At 38.4% G+C, this 21,845-nt stretch overlaps 1 protein-coding gene across 5 annotated transcripts in view; it reads right to left on the bottom strand.

The window, feature by feature from the left end:
* UTRN (utrophin) overlaps positions 1 to 21,845 on the bottom strand; it is a 426,951-nt gene that overhangs the window by 70,412 nt on the left and 334,694 nt on the right. For all 5 annotated transcript variants that reach the window (XM_034669248.1, XM_034669249.1, XM_034669251.1 and 2 more), the window contains one exon: positions 90 to 262. In XM_034669248.1, coding sequence (XP_034525139.1) covers positions 90 to 262 — 173 coding nt within the window. The remainder of the gene's footprint in view (positions 1 to 89; positions 263 to 21,845) is intronic.

Below are 21,845 nucleotides of genomic sequence, written 5' to 3'. Positions count from 1 at the left end.
GAGAAAGTAGTATGTTCTCTTTCTGATATGCAAAAATCATAAAAATCTCCCTCTCCCATCATTTTTATTTTGATATTGACTATTCTGACCTGATGCTGGCAGATTTGGCTTTTAAGTCATTCCATCTTTGGTTCATATCATCCAGGCGATGCTGTAGCATAGTAGCCTCTTCAGAATTTCCCAAAGCTTTTACCATCTTCTGCCTGTTTCCATCAATACTTTTAAATATGTCATTATGTGCGTCAATTTCCGCCTGGATGTCCTAAGGAGGAAAGAGCAGAGACAATGCAAATGTTAGGTATTAGTGTCCACACTGTCTTGGGGTTGCTTTATAGAACTTTATTTTTTTATATTCCGCAGATAAGGGTTTTTTTTTTAAGCAAAATAGTTAAATTTGCCTTAAATGATAACAAATTCAAGTGTTTCCACAATTCTGATGTTGAAAATAATAGTCTCCAAATCTTCACTATATTGATTCCCTGATTCTTAAAAACAGAATGTATTAAAAATCTAAATTTCATGTATCAATTGGTTAGATGTAAGTAATTCAAATTCGGAAACTTTTGAGATTTTATGTAATTATTGTTGCCAAATCACTGAACGCTGCTTAATACCCAGGTTCTTTCTCCTCTTTGTACCTGGGCAAAACTGCCCTCAAACTATGATGTTTTATAGAGATATTACATAAATTTTACTTGGTTTTTAAAAATTTTTTTTACATTTGGATAAACTTAGTTTGTCCTTCCAATCTAATAAAATTTATTCCTAAAATTTTAAAAGAACATTTTCATAAGAATATTTATCTTCATTAAGAAATAAAAACTAATGACAAAATAATATTTCTCATGTTAAAAGGAAAAAAATTTTTTCTAAAGTAAATCTAAGTATCAAGTAAAATAAGAATTTTTATAAATTAAAAATAAAAACTGGTCCGGACTTTGAGGAAGCATTTTGGCAATCTGTATCAAAAGCCTTAAAATTGTTGAAATTACCTGTCCTGAGAAGATTTGTGTATATGCATTTATCACATTAACTGTTTTTAAAGTGAAACAATGGAAACTATCATAATATATTAATGGTATATAATATTAAGTTGAAAAATGAAGAATACAAAACTATACTAAGATGTTAATATAATTTTTAAGGCAGGTGTTTAAATTAGCATATGTTTTTGTATATCGTTGTATACACATACATCAAAAACTGTAAGAAATATCAAAATAGTATAATCTCTGTACAAGAAAATTAAAGGTGATTTTGGTTTTCTTCTATACACTTCTCTGAGTTTCCAAGATTCTACAAAAACAGGGTTTCTTTTTGTAATTAGATAAATAGAATAAATTTAAAATACAGAGGGTCTTTATCAGTTTTTTAATACTCTCCATTACAAGGTCGTCAATACAATTATCTATTAATTTGACAATCTTTTCTTCCTGAATAAAATGAAAGCAAGCTAGTTGTAGTTAACTCTAGTGCGACCGTCACTACCATACAATACACGAATGTGGACTTAACAAACAGAATAGCAAACACCCAAGGGGGCCATGAAGGTGTGCAGTGAGTCTCCATGGCATTAGCTGTTAATATGAGGGCAACTTATGACAGAAATTAAAAAATTATTTCAGGTAATGAATCTGAATTAGTAAAAGAATAAACTGCTAAACAGCATAATTTTATTACCTTTTTCATCTTCAGTTTTCCTTTATAAGCCCCATTCATCTTAAGTTTTCCAATTCCAAATGAGCATGATGAAAAATTAAATAGAAATTCTTTAAATACTCGGAATGCTTTCATTAATTTAGAAATCATTCCCATCAAGAACCAACGCTTAGAGGCTAGGATCTAAAAGACTGTTCTTCCTATCTCTACAGACCTAGACTAATCAGAAAGACACATGGAAAGAAAGGCCTTTTGCACCTCCGTATGCAGTAAGCACGGGGGGGAGGTGTCACTTCCATGAGGTTTAAGGGCAAAAGTGCTGTATTATAATTTCTGAGGAGATTTTTGAACCCTAACATGACACGAATAGGGTCGGATCTGAGGAGGGGGAGAATGAACACAGGGTTTGATGGACAGCTTCTGGAAATTTATGCCCCAAATGTGCAAGCTTGTTGGTCTCTGGGGTGAGCTGACCCTAATAACAAAACCAAATCAGGTCCGCCTGCAAAGTGTGATCTGGGTACACCCAGAATTGGTATTCACCACCAAACAAAAACTCAGAGCTTGTTGACTCTTGTGCATTTCACTAGCCCCTCGATCCCACAGACTGCAGAGCAGACACCAACAGGGGAGCAGGGGACAGAGCCAGATCCTGATTCAAGGTGCGCAGGCTGGACAACATTATGCACATAAAATGGCAATCTCAACACAATTTCAGTTTGGGATGCTTCAAATAGAAATTTTTGGTGAAAAAGAAAAAGGTAAAGAAAGTTCTCTTGAAAAGTTCTTTGGCATTATCTTCTGAACTTAGTCCTTATTCTTTAGGATCTAACTGTTCTATTTTTGTGTCCTGAAATGCATTTTAAGACATCTAAAGAGATAGATTTAAAGATCAATAGTTTTAAGCTCATGCTGTACATATGAGTGATAGCTATCTTTTTCAAGAAGCTCAACAGGGACGCCTGGGTGGCTCAGTTGGTTAAGCATCTGCCTTCGGCTCAGGTCACGATCCCAGGGTCCTGGGACCGAGCCCTGCATGCAGCTCCCTGCTCAGTGGGGAGTCTGCTTCTCTCCCTCTGCCCCTCCCTCCATTCGTGCTCACTCTCTTTCTCTCTCTTGCATGCGCACGCTCTCAAATAAATAAATGCAAGCTCGTACAGCCACTCTGGAAAACAATATGGAGGTTCCTCAAGACGTTAAAAATAGACTACCCTATGACCCAGCAATTGCACTATGAGTTATTTACCCCAAAGATACAGATGCAGTGAAAAGAAGGGACACATGTACCCCAACATTCATAACAGCAATGTCTACAATAGCCAAACTGTGGAAGGAGCTGAAATGCCCTTCAACAGATGAATGGATAAAGAAGATGTGGTTCATATATACAGTGGAATATGACTCAGCCATCAGAAAGCATGAATACCTACCATTTGCATCAATATGGATGGAACTGGAGGGGATTATGCTGAGTGAAATAAGTCAAGCAGAGAAAGACAACTGTCATATGGTTACACTCATATGTGGAACATAAGGAATAGCACGGAGGACCACAGGGGAAGGGAGGGAAAACGGAATGGAAAGAAATCAGAGAGGAGACAAACCACGAGAGATTCTAGACCCCAGGAAACAAACTGAGGGTTACAGAAGGGAGGAGGGTTGGGGGGATTGAGTAGCCAGGTTATGGATATTAAGGAAGGCACGTGTTGTGATGAGCACTGGGTGTTATATGCAATTAATGAATCATTGAACACTACATCAAAAACTAATGATGTACTATATGTTGGCTAACTGAACATAATAAATACATACATACATACATACATAAAATCTTAAAAAAGAAGAAGAAGAAACAGCAGCTCAACAGCACAGTGAGCAAGGCATCTCTTTGCTCTCTATTGCCAACATGAATCTGGACTCCAATTTCCTGTATAGGTTCCTAAACATTATTATCCATGAACTACACCCAAAATCACAAGGAAACTTCAAACCACTACTTTCTGAAGTAGCCTGACATATTTGCTTCCTTTCATAGTCAAGAGAAGTAAGGAGACAGAAGTCTACTAACATCCATAAATAGGTTTTATTTTAAGTTTCACAAAAGTATTCTACAACATCAGGAAATCTGTATACCAAGAACATAAAGCAAATTTGGTTCCTGATATCCAATCAAGTGATGCCTTTTCCAACACAGCCACAAAGACAAATGGAGTAGAACAGAGCTCCATCACTGGCCAGTCAATGACGGAAGGTATTTCTACCAAGTCTTGGTTAAGAGGACTACCAATCATCATATATTCATATTGGAATGCAACTTTCAGTATGTGAAAAACCTTTCCACACATAAGCCTCCACAAAAATGAGGACAAAAAATCAACAACCAGAAAATGATCAAAGAAAAGGAAATCAGCATACATCATTTTGTTTTATGTAACATTTAGTGGCATATTTACTTGGCCAAATATATTAAAAGCTCCTAAAATCAGAAGAATCATCTTAATATTTCTTCTGTATTCTTCACGGTCTCTGCTACACAGAATGAGCCTAGCGTAAAAGAGACAGATTGATAAATGTATAAATGCACGAATGAAAGTATCTAGTTCATCTTGACTGGCATATTAGCCACTATAATGCCAAAGAAAATCAGACAATTACACAATTGGAAGGGAGTGCAGTAATCATTTTGCTTAATCTCTTCATTTAAAAATTTTAATATGGGAAACTAAAATTATTTAGAAGCTTGCACTGCAAAGCCCTGCCTAATCTTTCACTGGAAATTTAGAATTACATGCAGCTAATGAATTATGATCCTTCGTAGATGATTGTACAATGATGCACTGGTTTCAAAATCAAGATGCCAGCACAGGAGGCTGTTAGATCATGACCCTGATGTAGCGCCAAATGCTAAAATAAATTGAAATTCCGTGAAGGAAGGCTTACTCTCACCGCATCTCTGGGGGACTTGCCCTACTAATGCTTACCTCTGTCACCTGCAAGCCATTCTGAACATTCAGCAGCACAAAATAGTTATTGATAATTAGTTATGGGAATGTAATCCATGCAGAAACACAGAGCAATGCTCTCCCAAGCATTTAACATAAGCCGGTCATGTGAACAGAGAGGCCAAAGCAAAGTATTCAAGCAGTTGAACTAGCATTTAAAAACAAGACAAAGGGATATATAAGGATTCAGTGGAAACATACCTTCTAACAATAGAAGCAGAATGTAGAAGTTTAGGAGAAGCCAAGGGTTAGGATAAGAGGACAAGAGAGGAAAACACCATCAAAAGCGTAAGATGTACACTGTCAGCGCAGCCTTCCAGAAGGCTACGAAGCTCAGAGATTCCTTGCGCACAACATCCACTTTCCCAGGTCAAAATTAACCTCAAGAATAAAGGAAAATGTTTATTTACTTGCTTATTTAATAACTGGTATTTTCATACCAATTTTGCCCTTAACTGGACATTTCTCTAATTATGTAAGCCATAGAGACGGTATATGCCAACACTTTACAATGTATGTCACATACATTTTACTTCTTTGTAATGTTCTATAATCATGCAGTGGCTATAACCACGTGAGCAAAAGTGTTCCTTTGGACTATAATAAATAGAACTGCTCGAACCCTCTGCTAGGACACAGAGATTAAGAATACAGTACCCCTAGAAAGTCTTCAACAACTAGACTGGTGCTAGAATAAGATTCAATCTCTTCGGACCTTGTTGACATGATTTTGGTTTATTTTTGCACGGCATATTTACCTAACCCTACATGGCCACGGCAATGTTTTCTCTGAAGGAGTCCTAACCCCTTCCCTGAAGGTGAAGAAGTGAGGTCAGCAACGACTTCCATACCATATCCCAAGGTTCGGACTAAATCAACAAAGTTAACCATTAGGGGAAAACAAATCCACTCTTCCTTTCAAAAACAAGACTGGAATTCAGAGACGGTTTGGGATTGATTAACAGGAGCTCAGTGGGATTGCTGCCAGAGATTAAGGTTTTGAAAATGAGGAATCATAACTTTTTTTTAACAAGTCAGATATTACCTAAAAATAATACAACAACCAAATAACACCATCAAAGTCATCATATGATATGTAAATAGGCTTCAAAGCTTTTGTGAAGCTTCTAGGATAGTGAGTAATTGTAATTAATGATTCAATTAATTATTATGATTAATTTATTGATTTCAATAAATTATCAATTATTTATAAACTACATTTTCATTCACAACTAATCTCATAGATTTTAATCATTCTATTAATAATTAGGGAATCATATTCGACAGGCAATAGAAAGTAGTATTACCTGGTCTTTAACAGCACTTATAAAGTAAGAAATCAATGCCAGTAATGTTCCTTCCCCATTATCTATGATTATAGATATGTTAGACAACAGAGTAGAAAAAAATTAAATTATTAAGTGGGGCAACCTCACAATTACCCGCCCTTCCAAGATAATTTGAACAAGTCAACATGCAATGATAAAGAATCAAAAAGCAAACTACAGTTTAAATTCCAAATTACTGCCCCTCCTTAATTCCCCAAATCAGACAGTATAATCAGAACTGAACAGGTTTAAAAATCCAAAAGTTATGGCATGTTAAATATTTAAACGTATAATCCTGAGCACCCAACTCCTTGCCTCCTGATCTGTCCTATGGCCCAGAAAGTTCTCAATTTCCTCCCCCATCCACATTCCCCTACATAAACCTCAAACCCATTTTTAAGTCCCAGTTTTAATGTCACTTCTGCAGGAAAGACTTCTGTGCACCTGGATTAGATTAGGGCTATCTGTTACTCTCGTAGCTCCCTCTACATTTGCTGAATCACACACTTGTAGTAAAACATTTTCCCTGTCTAAGGTCTGTATCCTCCCATTAGGCTGCAAGCTCATTGAGGGAATGTCTACCCTCTCCCCCACTCCATCCCTGCACTCAGCCCAGTGCCCTGTACATACTATTCACTTCATAAATATTTGCTAATTATTGAACAAATGAGTAGACCTCGAAGTTGGAAGTTTACTGTGCCTTAATGTACACATTTGTTTTAAAATTAAACACTGCAAACTGAGCAGTAAAATACAGCTCCAAATTATAATTTTTAAAAGTACTCATCCTAAAAGAGGCAAAAGCTATAAAGGAAATTTATCACTGAGTGCCTTCTCTCTGTCACTATGGGAAGTCACCTTCCCCAAGGGACTCATCAAGAGAGTAATAACTACTCAGATATAGACTTCTGCACAAGCACACACACACCCTGTTAGAAAACTGTCATTATCATTAATCACCTGACAGTAGAACCACATAAATTAATAAAAGACAACAGTCACTCAAAACGTCACTGAGCTACAACAGTCCATTACTCTGTCCTCTATGACTACTAAATAGAATAGACAGTACACAAGGCAAATGGCTCAAGCATGACAGTAGATTAGGCACCGAAGCCATCCGATACTTCCTTTGTGAAGTACTTTCCAGGAGAAAATCAATTCACTAAAATTGGGGGGGGGGCACTAAAACCAACTCATAGGCAGGATTTCAGAGAGGTGCTCTGGTGGACCAGCTTTCTGTGTCAAAGTCAGCTCTAAGTTTGGCCCGAGTGATCACACTGTACACATGGTCCCAGCGCTCCCCGCTCCTCACTGCCCCTCACTTGGCTAGATGAAAAGGACCTGCTTGCTGACGGGCATATCTTGCCATAAGGTCATCCTCCCTTGGTAAGATTTCCAGCCTCAACCTCCTCTTTAGGACCACTCTGGGGTACGCATGGCTTCCATCAGCTGGGATTTCCTGATCCCTGGTGAGCTGCCACCTTGAGGGAGCACTAGAGAATGGCTCCTGCCTTCTGGATTCCCAGGGATGCTCAGCATTGACTTTTCTAGCTCTAAGAGATTAGGAATGAGTACCAAATGTAATTTGTCCATCCTGACTATGCTGGAAAACCAATCCTGGCATCACCCATTTTGAGACTAGGTAACCAAAATACAGATTGCAATCATGGGCCAAACATTCACGTATGAACGGATACCCAATATAAATCACAAGACCACTGGGTTTCTCTAAAATTCAAAATGTTAACCATCATACCCCCTTTCAATTGTTCTCACAAATAAATAATGGTGAAGGTCTGCAGTCATTTGGAAATTTCAATTACTGAGCAGTCTCGCATTTTTCAGATTAACCATCATTGGAAGACCCACCCTCTCCCAACTACGGACCCTCATGTTCTTAAAGCCTGAAATGGCTTCAGGAGCAAAGTAAAATCACATTTTGGCTCGATAACCTGAACCTCAGGCTGCAGAATTTCAGCCACTGACATGAGACGTGTTTAATCACTACAGTCAGATTTTCTCAAGAAGCAGATCACTAATACTGAGGAAAAGACAGGTCTAAGGGAATTGAGAGTAAAAGATCTATGGAAAGTCTGTCATTCAGCTTCTGAAGGTATCATGTGGCTTTTGTATTACAGCAGTAGGCCTTGGTCCTTCCTTAAAAACGGCATTATTGCTCTCAGAGCTGGGGGAAGGTAGGCAGTTGTATTTGAGGAGTGTGAGGTAGTGGTACCTTTCCATAACACCCGTTTTCCTGGCAATGAATCAACGTAGCAAAAGCTATATGAGACAGCTTCTGTGAAAATACACAAAGGATTTTTTTAAATACTTGACTTGGAGAAAAATATATTCATGTATGACAACTTTCTACAAATGAAATATGGCAAAGAAATTAACTCTCATGTAGATTTTTATAAAGGTGTCTAACACAAAAGGCCCCCGCCCACCGCCCAAGGGAAAAAAAAATCCGAAATCAAGCCTTTGATAGGAATAAGCCATCAGAGTTTTTTTACTGTCAACTCAACCACTAACATAAGAAGAAACAGGAAGATAGTAAGGTTTGGGAGTTAAAAGAGGAAATATACTAATATGATCAGAATTTGTAACTTTGCCAATAAAATGGCCAGAAGACTGAGGCAGGTTACTAACCTCTGGTAGCTGACCTAGGCTTTTAAGACTAATAGCAGCAATTACAATACAAAAGTCCAGCTATTGCCCACAATTACTGCCTCTCAGGGGGTCTAAGTAATGAATTATTCGTGCAACATATGCCCTATACCTTTTTAGGAAGAAACAGACAAATCTATACAAACCAAGCTAACAGACCTCTTTATGGTCATAAAGTTTGTCACCTGCTGTTCCCAGCTGCCATAAAAAAAGATATTCTCTCCCTCCTCTGCCCCTTTTAAATGGTGAGCAAGTGGGAACCATCCCTATTCTCAGGAATTTAGGCGCTTAACAACATATTAAAGCGAGAGGTCAAAGTGCATCCTGTGTTACAATCCTTACTACTACAGTTGGGGTGCAGGAGAGATGGGGGAGGGGGGTGCTTCCAGCCAGGAGAAGCTACATTCTTCTTTCTCCATACTCTTCCCACCACACTGTTTCTATCACCAGGAGGGAAGCAATGACTGCAATTGTTTTGGAAAAGCTTCTAAATTTTTCAAATGACATGGTTTTACGCCTTTTCCTCTGGCAATTGTAGTTTCATAAGACAAAGCCCATTATTCCTTTAATGACTCAATACAGTCTTGCTTATATTTGTTTTGTAACAAACCACGGGGTATTCATGGTGAAAGCCACTGTGCACATCTTTAACAACTGATAAATAATTGATTTATGCACATAGTGAAATTACTTCACTTCTTTTTCTTTACATACTGGAAGTTGAAAGAAGATAAGTGCTTGGCATTCAAAGGCGAAGGAAGGGCAGGAGCCCATGAGCAGCACATTGAGGTTTTCTGTTTTGTTTAACTATAAATGTAAGGTAGCTTTGGCAGGCTGGGCTCAATCCTAGAGTGTGCCAAGAACTTTCCTACGGAAAAAAAGAACTAAGTGCAAAATTAATGATCCAACCGTTAAAGCTCCACGGTGCATGCAAGCACACCACGTTTAAAACAGACGCTCAGAAATAAAAAGAAAACATTTAAGATCGGATGTGCTCTTGTCACTGGGAGGCATCTTCTCCCAGCTCAAAACTCAATCTTCAGAAAGCAGGCTGGGAGAGGCAGTGCTCCGCCAAATGCAGGGAGAGGAACCTGAGGGGTATGGAAAACAGAACCCATGCCTGATGAAGTCAGACTTTGGCATGAAAACCTAGTGTTGTTGCTGGTTTTTTTTTTTTTTCCTTTCCAAAATAACTTTCAATTAAATTACCAGTCAACTTGAGTACAAAGGATCTCTTCTGATGTGGAATTCTAAAACTGACAGGCATCATGAGAAGCCCTCCTGACCAAAGAAAAGAATTGCTAATTTGCTCTTTAGTTGGAAAAAAAAATGTAAAAGAAGATATCAAATCAAATACGCCTTAGAAATTCAATAATCTAAGAGTCAATAGAATATATCCCATGTAAATGCATAGTTACTAAAAAAAGACAAGGAAGAAAAAAAAGTACATTCATGAAGTCCACTTTCTGCATACCTTTTCAAATTTTGTCAGCAATTCCCGTAAGCTGAAGTTCAAACCAATCATCGTCCAGTAGCCCTTGAAGCCTACATCTTTCCGGCGAACTTCCTCCAGACAACAGCTTTTAACTTCTAAAATCCGTATCTTTTCTGGCTATACCTTAAAATCCTTTGTAAAATCCTTTACAAGCCTTGCCTTTGAGCTATGGTCCATGAGCAGCAGCAGCTTGCGCTGGGACATTTTAGCCACCCCACCGTGGGTCCGTCTTCTCATGGACTTCGGAGCTCACAAGGAATAGACCTGCTTCTATAATTTCTGGTAGCTCTGTTCCACGAGGCTGGCATGGTCTCCTTTTTCTCTGGGAAGCCCAGGATTCCCTTCTGCTCACCTCACTAATGACCTGCAGCCCACAACTGTTCTCTCCTGGGCCCCAAGCTTAGAGTTTGGTCTCAATTACACACAGCAAAAAGAAGCTAAATCCTGCAAACTTGCATGAGAGAAGGGGGGAAAAAAAAAGCCAAGTATTACCAACTTCCTCCATTCAGACTGGTTTCAGGAAGAAAAAAAAAATTCCTGGGTAAAGAGCCAGTTTCCAAAGAGCATGACTTATGTAGAGTTCGAACAGCAAGGAGTGTACTCTTGTCTGAAGAAACACCCAAACACGGGACAAGAGCCCACCGGCGTGCACTCTCCCAGACACCGCCGCCTGCGTTGCTATGGCAACCACCAAGCTACTTTCACTCCATTTCCCTAGGTCAGGCTATGCCTAAGGGATGCTGTCAATGCAACAGAACTAAGTTGTTTGAAAAGTTGTTCTATTCGTCCGGAGAAAAGTTCCAGCAATCGATCTACCGGCCCCCTCTGCGGCGTTGGCGGCAGGGGAGGGCAGCGTGAGGCGGCTTCGCTGTTCCCCTCACTGATCTGACAGTGGTGTGGTAATCCACTTCTCTTTCCAGCAGTTGTTTATTATTTTAATCAGCATCCTCCCTTCCACCACCCTTCACACAGTTTGAAGTGAAGCTCACTCCCACTTCCTGGAGGCCTCCCTTCCCCAAACTGCCGTGTGATATCTCTCTGATTGTCTCGGTCCCAGAACAGAGCATGGGATCCATATTCCACTTTGGAGCCCATCCATGAAAATAGAAGGGGGTGGGTGTGCAAAACACCAACACCAACGCAAAACACCAAACAAAACATGTGTGATCAGCTGTATTATTTCTAAAAAGGTTTTAACAGTGAAGTGATGGGGAAAATAAAGGAAAGTTTATCTCACTGATACTACTAAAAGTCACTCAGACTGTTTTCACATGGAGAATTTGTTTACTTCTGAAATAAAATTTAAGTGAAAAGACCAAAAATGTAATAACTAATTACTTTCAATGTTAAATTTTGATATTAAATTTTTACTGCCACTCACAAAAACACTTCTACAAAGTTTAAATGTAATTGCTTTGAAGGAAAAAGTTCNGGTTTTAACAGTGAAGTGATGGGGAAAATACTTTAAAGGAAAGTTCATCTCACTGATACTACGAAAAGTCACTCAGACTGTTTTCACATGGAGAATTTGTTTACTTCTGAAATAAAATTTAAGTGAAAATACCCAAAATGTAATAACTAATTACTTTCAATGTTAAATTTTGATGTTAAATTTTTACTGCCACTCACAAAAACACTTCTACAAAGTTTAAATGTAATTGCTTTGAAGGAAAAAGTTCAATCCAAATGATATATTCTCGGCACTGATATTATGGACATCATTCCAAGGCAAAAATGTGGTTTTGCTTTTGCATTACATAGCTATTTAGTATACCAATAAAAGTGTGACAGATATGTCCATATGAAATATATTTCTCTCATGGTGTGCAGAAATTCATCATAAATATGCAATGCTCTTAAAGGTGACACGATCACACATGGAATGATGTTAATCTTAATATAACTAAGTTTACTTTTTGCATCAGGGTGTAGAGCAAAGGAAAAAAAAAACCCTGAAATTAGAATATGTATCTCCTAAGAGGCTATTTGAGTTACTTAAATATCAAAATGCTAGCACTGGATCATATGGAGAAAGAGATTCCATTAGCAACAGAAAAAAAAAAAAAACCTATCGGGGAACAATATACAATATGGTTATTATTTTTTGGATTTCCAGACCACTTTTCTTTCCATTTCATTCCCAGCTTATTTTCATATCAGTATTCCAATAGCATGTGTTTTACATATGCGGATCTATACAAAATTTAACAAGCTTTTAAAATATTTTCATCATTTATTCACAAAACCAACATGTCTCTGGGGGGAAAATGGCTTTATGAGATTTCTAGCAAAATGTATTGCACCTCGAAGCGCCCAATTCAGATTTATATGCACGCATGATTAATTTCAGAAACAAGTATGGTAAATTAATGATTATTCAGAAATTTATAAGTAAACTTAATCTGTGCAGTTTGTATCAAAAAAGCATTGACGTGAAGACCGGTCATCAGAAACGGAGCAGAGAAACTTATACAGAAAATGACCAGGCTGACCCGGATCTGTGAGGGCTCTGCAGCCACAAGCAGATCTTTCAGCAGCAACAAATAAACTTTTTACATAAATACAAGACAAAGGGAACCGTCAGCACCACCACCACCAGCAGCACCACCACCACAAAAAATAAATAAATAAAGGAGAGAGTGAAAAAGAACAATCTTTCTCAGCTGGGCAAACTTCCAACTACCACCCAGGGTGCTGGATGATTGTGATCAGAGACACGTGCAAACATGCAGTCCCCCATGCACACATCAGAAGAACGAATTAAATAAAAACTCTGTGGAACAACAGAGAATACCATAGTCTTTCTCTAAAGTAGAGTCTTCTATTTAAAGGGTTCTTATACCAGAGCAAGAATGATATTATTAGAACTCCAAATATCCTCTATCTTTAAACAGGCTAATTTTATGAGGGAAAAGCTTCATCATCCTGGATATTAGGGAATCTTCCCCAAAGCATGATAGGTACCTGTGTCCTGGAAGAGATAAAGACAGGATAAAGAAAGAGGGGAAGAATATGTTCCCGTCTAGAATTCTAAAGTGGAGTGTCCAGAAGTCAGTCTCTGTACTAACCACTACTAGCTTCTCTCACCGTCTCCGCAAATGCCTGACACCCATCCTCAGAACAGACATCCTCTGCTCAAATACTTAAATAAAGCTCCCGAATTACAGTTATAAAATATCCAAAACTAAGATATTGACAAACTTAGCTATGATGACACCCTCTTTAGGACGAAAAGGGGAAAAAATACTCAGTGGATCCATATGGAGCCATTCAAAAGAAAAAAAAATGTTAATTCTCACCTAATTTAATAACAAGGTAGCTATACTTTCACTAAAAACACTGAAAAGCAACTAAAATATTATTTTATTGACGAGTAACTGACATTAAAAATATAAAGTTTTAAAGACAAATTGTTTATGTAAAAATCCAAAAATATTCTATAAAATTCAAATAGCTAAACTTTAATATATTAGTCAGAAGAACTATGCTCTTTGATAACTGAGTGACACATTAGAAGTGAGACTTATAAAATATAAAAGTTAATTGCTTGTATAACTGTAAGCACATTTTACTGTTATTTGTTTGATATCTGTAAATAAAAACACTTTCTCAGCTTAAACTCTGTATACAAAATACCATCTTGGTAATACACCTTCATCTCCACAGTCATTTCTGTTTTTACCAAGCACCTCTTTGATACATTATCTCCTCTAATCCTGCAATCATTAACACAAAAAATAGAGGCCTCCAGTGGTAGCAGTACATCACCAGAGAGACTTAATAAATTGGATGATGAAATTTGAAGGAGTTGACATTTTGCCAGTCTAAACTAGTGTGCAAATAAATTGTGCACTAATCCTCAAGAGGTGGAAAAAACACAACACTGCCAATCCCCATAACAGATCAACACTGAATATGCTAGGATTCTCCAGCCACATAAGCCATGTCTCAAACATGGACACGAAATTCCATGAGGAGGCGAATGTTATAAAACCAGAGAGCAGCACAAGAAAACCCAATAATGGAATCTATAAAATCTAAACCTAAATTACTTCATAAAAACCACATTCCATTGCTAAAATGTAAAGAGTAAATGTATATATGGTTTTGGCAAAAACATTCAAAGGCTAGGCTAATTAAAAACTTTTTATGTCTAAAAACTATATTTCATTTAATTTATTAAAAGATGACTTATTTAGCAATTTCATCAAGGCAACAAGACATTCTCTGGGGTTCAGTCAAATATAAGCAAAAAGAGCAGTCTAAATGCTTTGCTGAAAGGCAATTTATGTCTTACCCGGAGAGTAGTCTAAACACAGAGTTCAGATTTTTAAAACCTGTAAAGATATATAAAGTATGTTTTCCATGCAAAACCTAACAGGTTTCTTTTTACATTGGTCAATATAAAGAATAAAAAGAAAAGGAAAGAAAAGAAAAAGCTTCTTGGGAACCTCTAAAGTGAAGCATATGGAGGTCAATAGGTGATTACAAATAAATCAGTACATCATGGCTTCTTTCGAAATCAAGAGCTTCAGGCATGGGAAGAAAAATGCACTTGTTAGAAACCCATTTGGACTTAAGGAAAGATCCAGATTATAATGCCTTTGAAAAGAATACACACAATCCTCCTTTTCCTATCCCTTCTAACTCAGCGTTTATAATTCAAAAATAAAATAGATTCAAGACCCAAATCATGATCTGAGATTGCAATTCCTTGTCAGCTGCTGCTGTAGTTCTATTAAGAGGAGTCCACTCAATACATTACAGCTCTCTAGTTAACATCAGCCAGCAACCAAGTCTGTCAGCTGGTAGCCATTTAAAGTAATATACAGCCCTAAAGGGCAGAAGGTTCAATCTAAAATGGAGGCCTCAGCCCCTGATGAAAGGCGGAACTCTCCTTTTATCCCAGAAAGTTCAGGCGATATGCTTTGTACACAAAGAATTATTTTTAACGTTTAACTCTTCAATAATGTCATCTATTCTGATAATTATACAGGTGGCGGTTGGGAAATAAAAATTATACTTCATAGGAAAAAGACTCGATACTTTTTTCATTTCCATAACCTACAGCCAGAAGATTCTACAAGACATTCTAAAAGGCACAAAGAGCTTTTTCTTTTTAAGGGGAGTGGATGGGTGGGGTAAGGGTTGAGGAAGAGAAATGCCAGCTGATCTGTTTCTGAATTAGCCAACCAGGTGCAGGGGTCAGTCTTCAGCAACCTTCTAAATATTTAATGATTCAGAGAGCACTTTATTAGGTGACTAAAAATAATGCCAAGAGAAGTTAATGTTTCAAAACCATATCCTTCCTAAAAAATAGCAGCATCAGACAAGAGTGAAACCATCCCAGGCAGCCAAGCCTCATAATTCCAGATGTCTACTGACAGCACAGGCCTGTGGGATATGCACATAGGCTTTGGAGAAAGTTCTTACAGGTTTTCTAAAGGTTTTGTACAGGCTTTTCTAATTTTCTTCAGCTATTCAGATTTAGAAAATTAAAGCCAAAATTAAAATACAAATTTGAATAACAACAGTGAACATGTTAAGATAAATAAAAATTGTAAGTGCTGTTTTTACTCACAAGTAAAAAACTGATACTTTCCCCAGGAGGGCGCTGCCCCTGTAATGTGGATATGTAGTGAAAGAACTGGACATTAAGTGAACCCAGAGGAAGCTCCAACTGACCCAGTGAGACCAGCTATGCTTCTGTGTATCATCCTAAGAGAAGGGGCTTTTCTGATGCCTGCAGGCCAATGCTTCAGCTCTGCTCCAGGCTCCTGCCATCTCCCTGCTTAGCGTCCATTTTGGAATTCTCTGCGAAATCACACCGAAAACTTTCTTTGACTCCCTCATCATGATTCATCTTCACTAGTCTCACCAATAACCTGTCAATACATTTACCACTTGAGCCATTTAGACTTACAAATATGGCTCCTCCAAAAGACAGTCTATCATCCTTTTTTTTTCCTGAGTATCTTCAGTTATATTTACTTTCTGCACTTTTATCTCATTTCCTTTATATATTTACTCTGATCAATGAGTTCTACATTGTGTCTTTGTTTATTCCCCCCAAAAGTTTTCGATAAAGTACTGGATAGATAGTGAGCCCATACAATGTATTATGCGGCTCATAATAAAATCAATAGGCTGATCACAGAATGAAGAATTCCTACATTTGATAGAATTAAGTTAAGCCATTATGTTTCCTGGAGATTATTAGAAGCAGCAGAATTGACTTTTAAAAATCTGCCAAATTGGGGGCGGGGAGATAATTTAGCAATATTCATCAAACATCAAAGTGTATATAACCTGTGAGTCAAAAATTCTATCCCTAGGAATCTAATTTGCAAACATGTGTACAGACATAGGTACATGGATGCTCAATAAGTCCTATCTGATATAGCAAAAAGCTGAAAACAATCTAAATGTCCATCAATAGATAACTATTAAAGAAATTATGGCAGATTTCACACAATGGAATGCTGTGCCACTATGGAAAAGAGGGAGATGATTTCTTTGTGCTCCTAAGAAATAATCCCTAACATATATGTATGCATATAGGATATGTATGTATATGCCAAAAAGGGGGGGGTTGATACAGTTATGCAAAAGCACATTACATGAAATACAGATAATATCTCTGGAAAGATGTGTTAAGAAGACAGCAATGACAGTCACCTCTGAGAGAGGGACTGGAGATCTGACTGTCTTGAATAGGACTCTTTGTCTTTTAAAGTGCATGAAAATTTTACCACAAGCACATGATACTTTTTCTATACAAAATTAAATCAATAAATAGATGGGAAATTCCCAACTAAAACATATTTATCTTTCTGGGTAGATACCTATTTTTTTAATGGTGGTATAATTAGATTTGAAGGCAAATACCACCAGAGACAACCATTTTTGCCTCTGAAAGTTTCAGAAGCTTTGAGGTGCCAGATGGTCTGACATTCTAGCAAATCAGCCCTCCATAGAAATAAGCCTTCAACAGCACTGGGCTAGTCAATGGTAAACTTTTCTAAAGGGGAGACAAAGCCTTTTTGTTCTTGTAAGTTACTCAATAACTAGTAACACCAGCTTAAATAATAACTTTGTCTAAAACAGGCAGTGTGTAATTCAAACTATTCTCTTTCTAAGGAAACTGGTATCTATTTCTGTTATCTCGTATTTGATATTCTATGGTATATAATTTTTTGGAATGTTTATAAAATCAATTGACATATACCCACAAAACAATAGTCAGCCTGGCTTGTTGAAGGCAACTGAAGCATCATTTCATCTTTCAAGTTGAGCTACGTAATCCAACCGAGGGGGCTGGCAGAGTCAGTGCCAGGGTTGACTACTGACTACAGAGATAGTGCAATACAATTAGCAATTTTGTTCATGGATCTAAGTTCGAGTAGCTGGAGAGAAAGTGGTAAATAGGAAGCCAGCCCTGCTTCTCATGTTTGGAGAAGTACGCTTCATGTGTTGTGAAGGTTACTCTGACAAAAGGAGATGTACCACTATGGCTGAAGAAGCCAACAGACACTGAGGTCAGGCACATTCTTCTCTGGGACTGTATCTAGTAACAGAAGGGGGTTTATAATCTCTAGCTCTACTTTAATTTTGCCAAACCAAGGAATTTAAAGCACAATTTAAATCCAGAATTTGCATGTGATGTGATGAGCTCTGGGTGTTACATGCAACTGGCAAATCATTGAACTCTACCTCTGAAATGAATAATATATTACATGTTAATTAACTGAATTTAAATAAATAAATAAATAAATAAATAAATAAATAAATAAATAAATCCAGGATGTGATCTGGCCGGTGTTTTAACTTTAAAATAAAAATATGGGATGGATACAATGTAATAGAGCCTTTAAAAGCACAACACTGAACTAGTATTTATGCTTATAGGACAAGTACTGGCATCAAAATAGTAAGCTTGGGAAGCAGAACAAATATCCAAATGATGTTGCCACTGCACAAGTGTCTGGAAAATATCACTTCAGAAATACCTTTATACTTAAGGAGAGCCATCCAATAAAATGGATCCCATTTTTCAATTATAATTCCCCTTTACCAAACTTATAATACCCATCTTGATCACTAGAATGACTGTTGGTAATGTGCAAAAACCAAGTATACACTTATATGTTTAAAGTCTACCATTAATTAGTAGATTCAAAACATGATGCATGTTATTAAGGATGTTACAAAGACTGCACAACACTGGAAAATATGAAACAAATTTAGAAAACTTAAATGCAATCTAAATGTTGCAACAAGATATTTTGAGGAATTTCAATATTCTTTGACTCATCCCACCCATCTCTATTTCCACTCCCAGAGACATTGGTTGCTCTGTTTGGCTGTGGCATATTTTTTTAAATGCCTCTTAACTACCTTTCAGTCAACACTACGTATTCTTATAGAGAGGATTATGGCTCAGAATGACAAAAACTTATATCACTAGAACATAACTTTCTCATTAGAAATTATGAATCAGATCCTACTACTACTGTAATACTCTGAAAACCAGTATAGAGCCATCTTAATAATGTGAGACAGTAATAATGTTACATACGAACTAGGTTACTTATTTACATTATTACATCCCAGCCCTAACATATTATATCTTCCATGGGATAAATAAGAAACAATAACACTCTTAGAGTCACGAGACCTGGGTTGTGATTTGATCTGTAATAACACTTATCTGGCTGCTTGACCCAGGAAAAGACACTTGAACCCTTGGCTACACTTTGATTTTTCTTTATAAAATGAACCTCTCACAGCAAACACTCAAATACTCTTATCAAGAAAGACATTCACCAGCACCGTATAGTTGATTGGTCATTAGTTTCAACAAAAATTCACTGATAGCTGGATAATTTTAATTATAGCACAATGGAGACTTTAATAAGATTCTATGCATTACCAGGAGTGTTTTCATATATTCCTCCTAAATTAATAAAACTCTTAAAAATATATTATTACAATAGATTATTTTGAGAAGCATATGTATGTTCTCTTAATATTCCTGTGTATTTTTCACCAAAATGTCTGTAACTTGTTAAGTGTTAACACTGGTTATTATTAGCAACAAAAATTTAAAAACAACAATAACAACAAATATATATATATTAAAAAGTTCATCACTGATCGCTAATTATTAAAAAGCAATATTAAGTAATAAAACATCTATCACATTATGAAGTGGTTCCTGAAATAGCAATACTCTTCCCATTTGTTCACTGATGTACCGCCAGAGGTTAAAACAGTCCCTGATACATAGTAGAAAACCAAAAAATAGTCACTGGATTACTGAATCAATGTCACATAGACGATCTCTACACAAGCTCATAAAATGTTGAGACTTCACACAACTTGGAATCACCAATATACTTCAATGACCAATTATTTAAATATCAAAATGTCTTAATATTTTTTGATACCCTCTTGCTACAGTTCTGTCACTCACCTCCTAACAACTGATTCAAGCCACCCTTCTTGATGCTCTCTTGCCTCAAATTCTCTTCTATTTCCAATCAGCAATGACAAAACAATTCTCTTCAAAAACTACTTTAATCAAAAAGCCACGTATTTTATCTCCCCCTCTACTGCTTCATCTATAGCTTATTTCAAGTGTAAATTAACTATGACTTTTTTAGAACATGTGTACAGAGGTGAGTTAAGATGGCAGGGGAGTGGAGGCCCCCTTATTCAGACGGTCCCCTGAGTCGAGCTGGATAGGTACCAGACCAGCCTGAACATCCACGGAATCAGCCTGAGACGCAGGAAGATACATCTGGATCTCTACAAATGAACATCTCCAGGGCTGAGTATTGAGGTACGAAGCGGGGAGCCGTGAAACCGCACACAGATATGGGAAGATAAACGGAAGGAGGAGGGAGCCACCGCGTTTGGGCGCCGGGAAGCGTTAGCCACCTGCACGGGGGAGCGGGTGGACTCGCGGACCTGCACCCGCGAGACAGCAGACTGAGACCGTGAGCAGGCAGCGCACACCACCAGGCATCTCACGGAGCTACGGAGCTCCGGTGTGCTCACTGGATCCAGACTGAGACCGGGAGCTCCGGGAGCACACGCTGGACGGCTGGCGGCTGGCGGCGTTAGAAACAAAAAGGACAGAGACGGGCCGGCCCTGGAAGTGAGGGCTTAGATGCCAGGTGTGGGGCGCACAGCCCGGGACGCTGCAGGGTAGAGCAGCACCAACAGTAACAAGAGTTAAAGTGGCCAGAACATCAGTGGAGAACGGGCCGCAATCCCTCTGTTCTGAGACAGAGGCTGAGATTNGAGATGCCAGGTGTGGGGCGCACAGCCCGGGACGCTGCAGGGTAGAGCAGCACCAACAGTAACAGAGTTAAAGTGGCCAGAACATCAGTGGAGAACGGGCGGCAATCCCTCTGTTCTGAGACAGAGGCTGAGATTCAGCCGCTGTTGCTCTGACTCTCGGAAGAGGCACAGCAGACCGCCAGGGAAAGCCGCCAGAGAACAAAAGCGTGGAAATACCGGCTCACAGGGTGCCCATCCCCATCCCCCCATGCAGGGGACACGGAGACTCTACCCAAACAGGGTTGCCTGAGTATCGGCACGGCAGGCCCCTCCCCCAGAAGGCAGGCTGAAAAATCAAGAAGCCCACAATCCAGGGTGCCTGGGTGGCACAGTCATTGAGCGCCTGTCTTCGGCTTAGGGCGTGATCCCGGCGTTCCTGAAAGGAGTCCCTCATCGGGCTTCTCCTCTGGGAGACTGCTTCTTCCTCTCCCACTACCCTGCTTGTGTTCCCTCTCTCGCTGGTTGGCTCTCTGCCACATAAATAAATAAAATCTTTAAAGAAGAAGCCCACATCCCTAAGACCCTATAAAACAAGGGCACACGGCCTGGGTCCCAGTAAATAATTTGGGCTCTGGACAACCCCACAACCTCTCCTCATCAGAATGACAAGAAGGAGAAGCCCCCCCCCCCAGGAAAGAAAAGACAGTGAGTCTGTGGCCTCTGCCACAGAAATAATGGATATGGATGTAACCAAATTATCAGAAATGGAATTCAGAGTAACAATGGTCAAAATGATGAGTAGACTTGAAAAAAGTATTAACAAAAATGTTACTGAGAATATAGAATCCCTAAGGACGGAAATGAGAGCGAATCTGACAGAAATTAAAAATTCTATGATCTAAATGCAGGCAAAACTAGAGTCTCTGACGGTCAGGGTCACCGAAGCAGAGTAACATCTTAGCGAATTGGAGGATGGGTTAGTAGAGGAAAAAATGAAAATAGAAGCTGGACTTAGAAAAATCCACGCCCACGAATGTAAGTTACAGGAGATTACTGACTCAATGAAACGTTCCAATGTCAGAATCATTGGCATCCCCGAGGGGGTGGAGAAAAACAGAGGTCTAGAAGAGATGTTTGAACAAATTATAGCTGAAAACTTCCCTAATCTAGCGAGTGAAACAAGCATTCGTGTCCAAGAGGCAGAGATGACCCCTCCCAAGCTTAACCACGACAAAGCTTCTCAGACCACAACGCTCTGAAATTGGAACTCAACCACAAGGAAAAACCTGGAAGAAACTCAAACACTTGGAGGCTAAGAACCATCCTGCTCAAGAATGACTCGATAAACCAGGAAATCAAAAAACAAATTAAACAATTTATGGAGACCAACGAGAATGAATACAC

The sequence above is a fragment of the Ailuropoda melanoleuca genome, chromosome 10 (assembly GCF_002007445.2).
Source record: "Ailuropoda melanoleuca isolate Jingjing chromosome 10, ASM200744v2, whole genome shotgun sequence".
Taxonomy (NCBI): domain Eukaryota; kingdom Metazoa; phylum Chordata; class Mammalia; order Carnivora; family Ursidae; genus Ailuropoda; species Ailuropoda melanoleuca.
The sequence above is the reverse complement of the archived record's forward strand: the minus strand, read 5'-3'. Positions and strand labels throughout refer to the sequence as shown.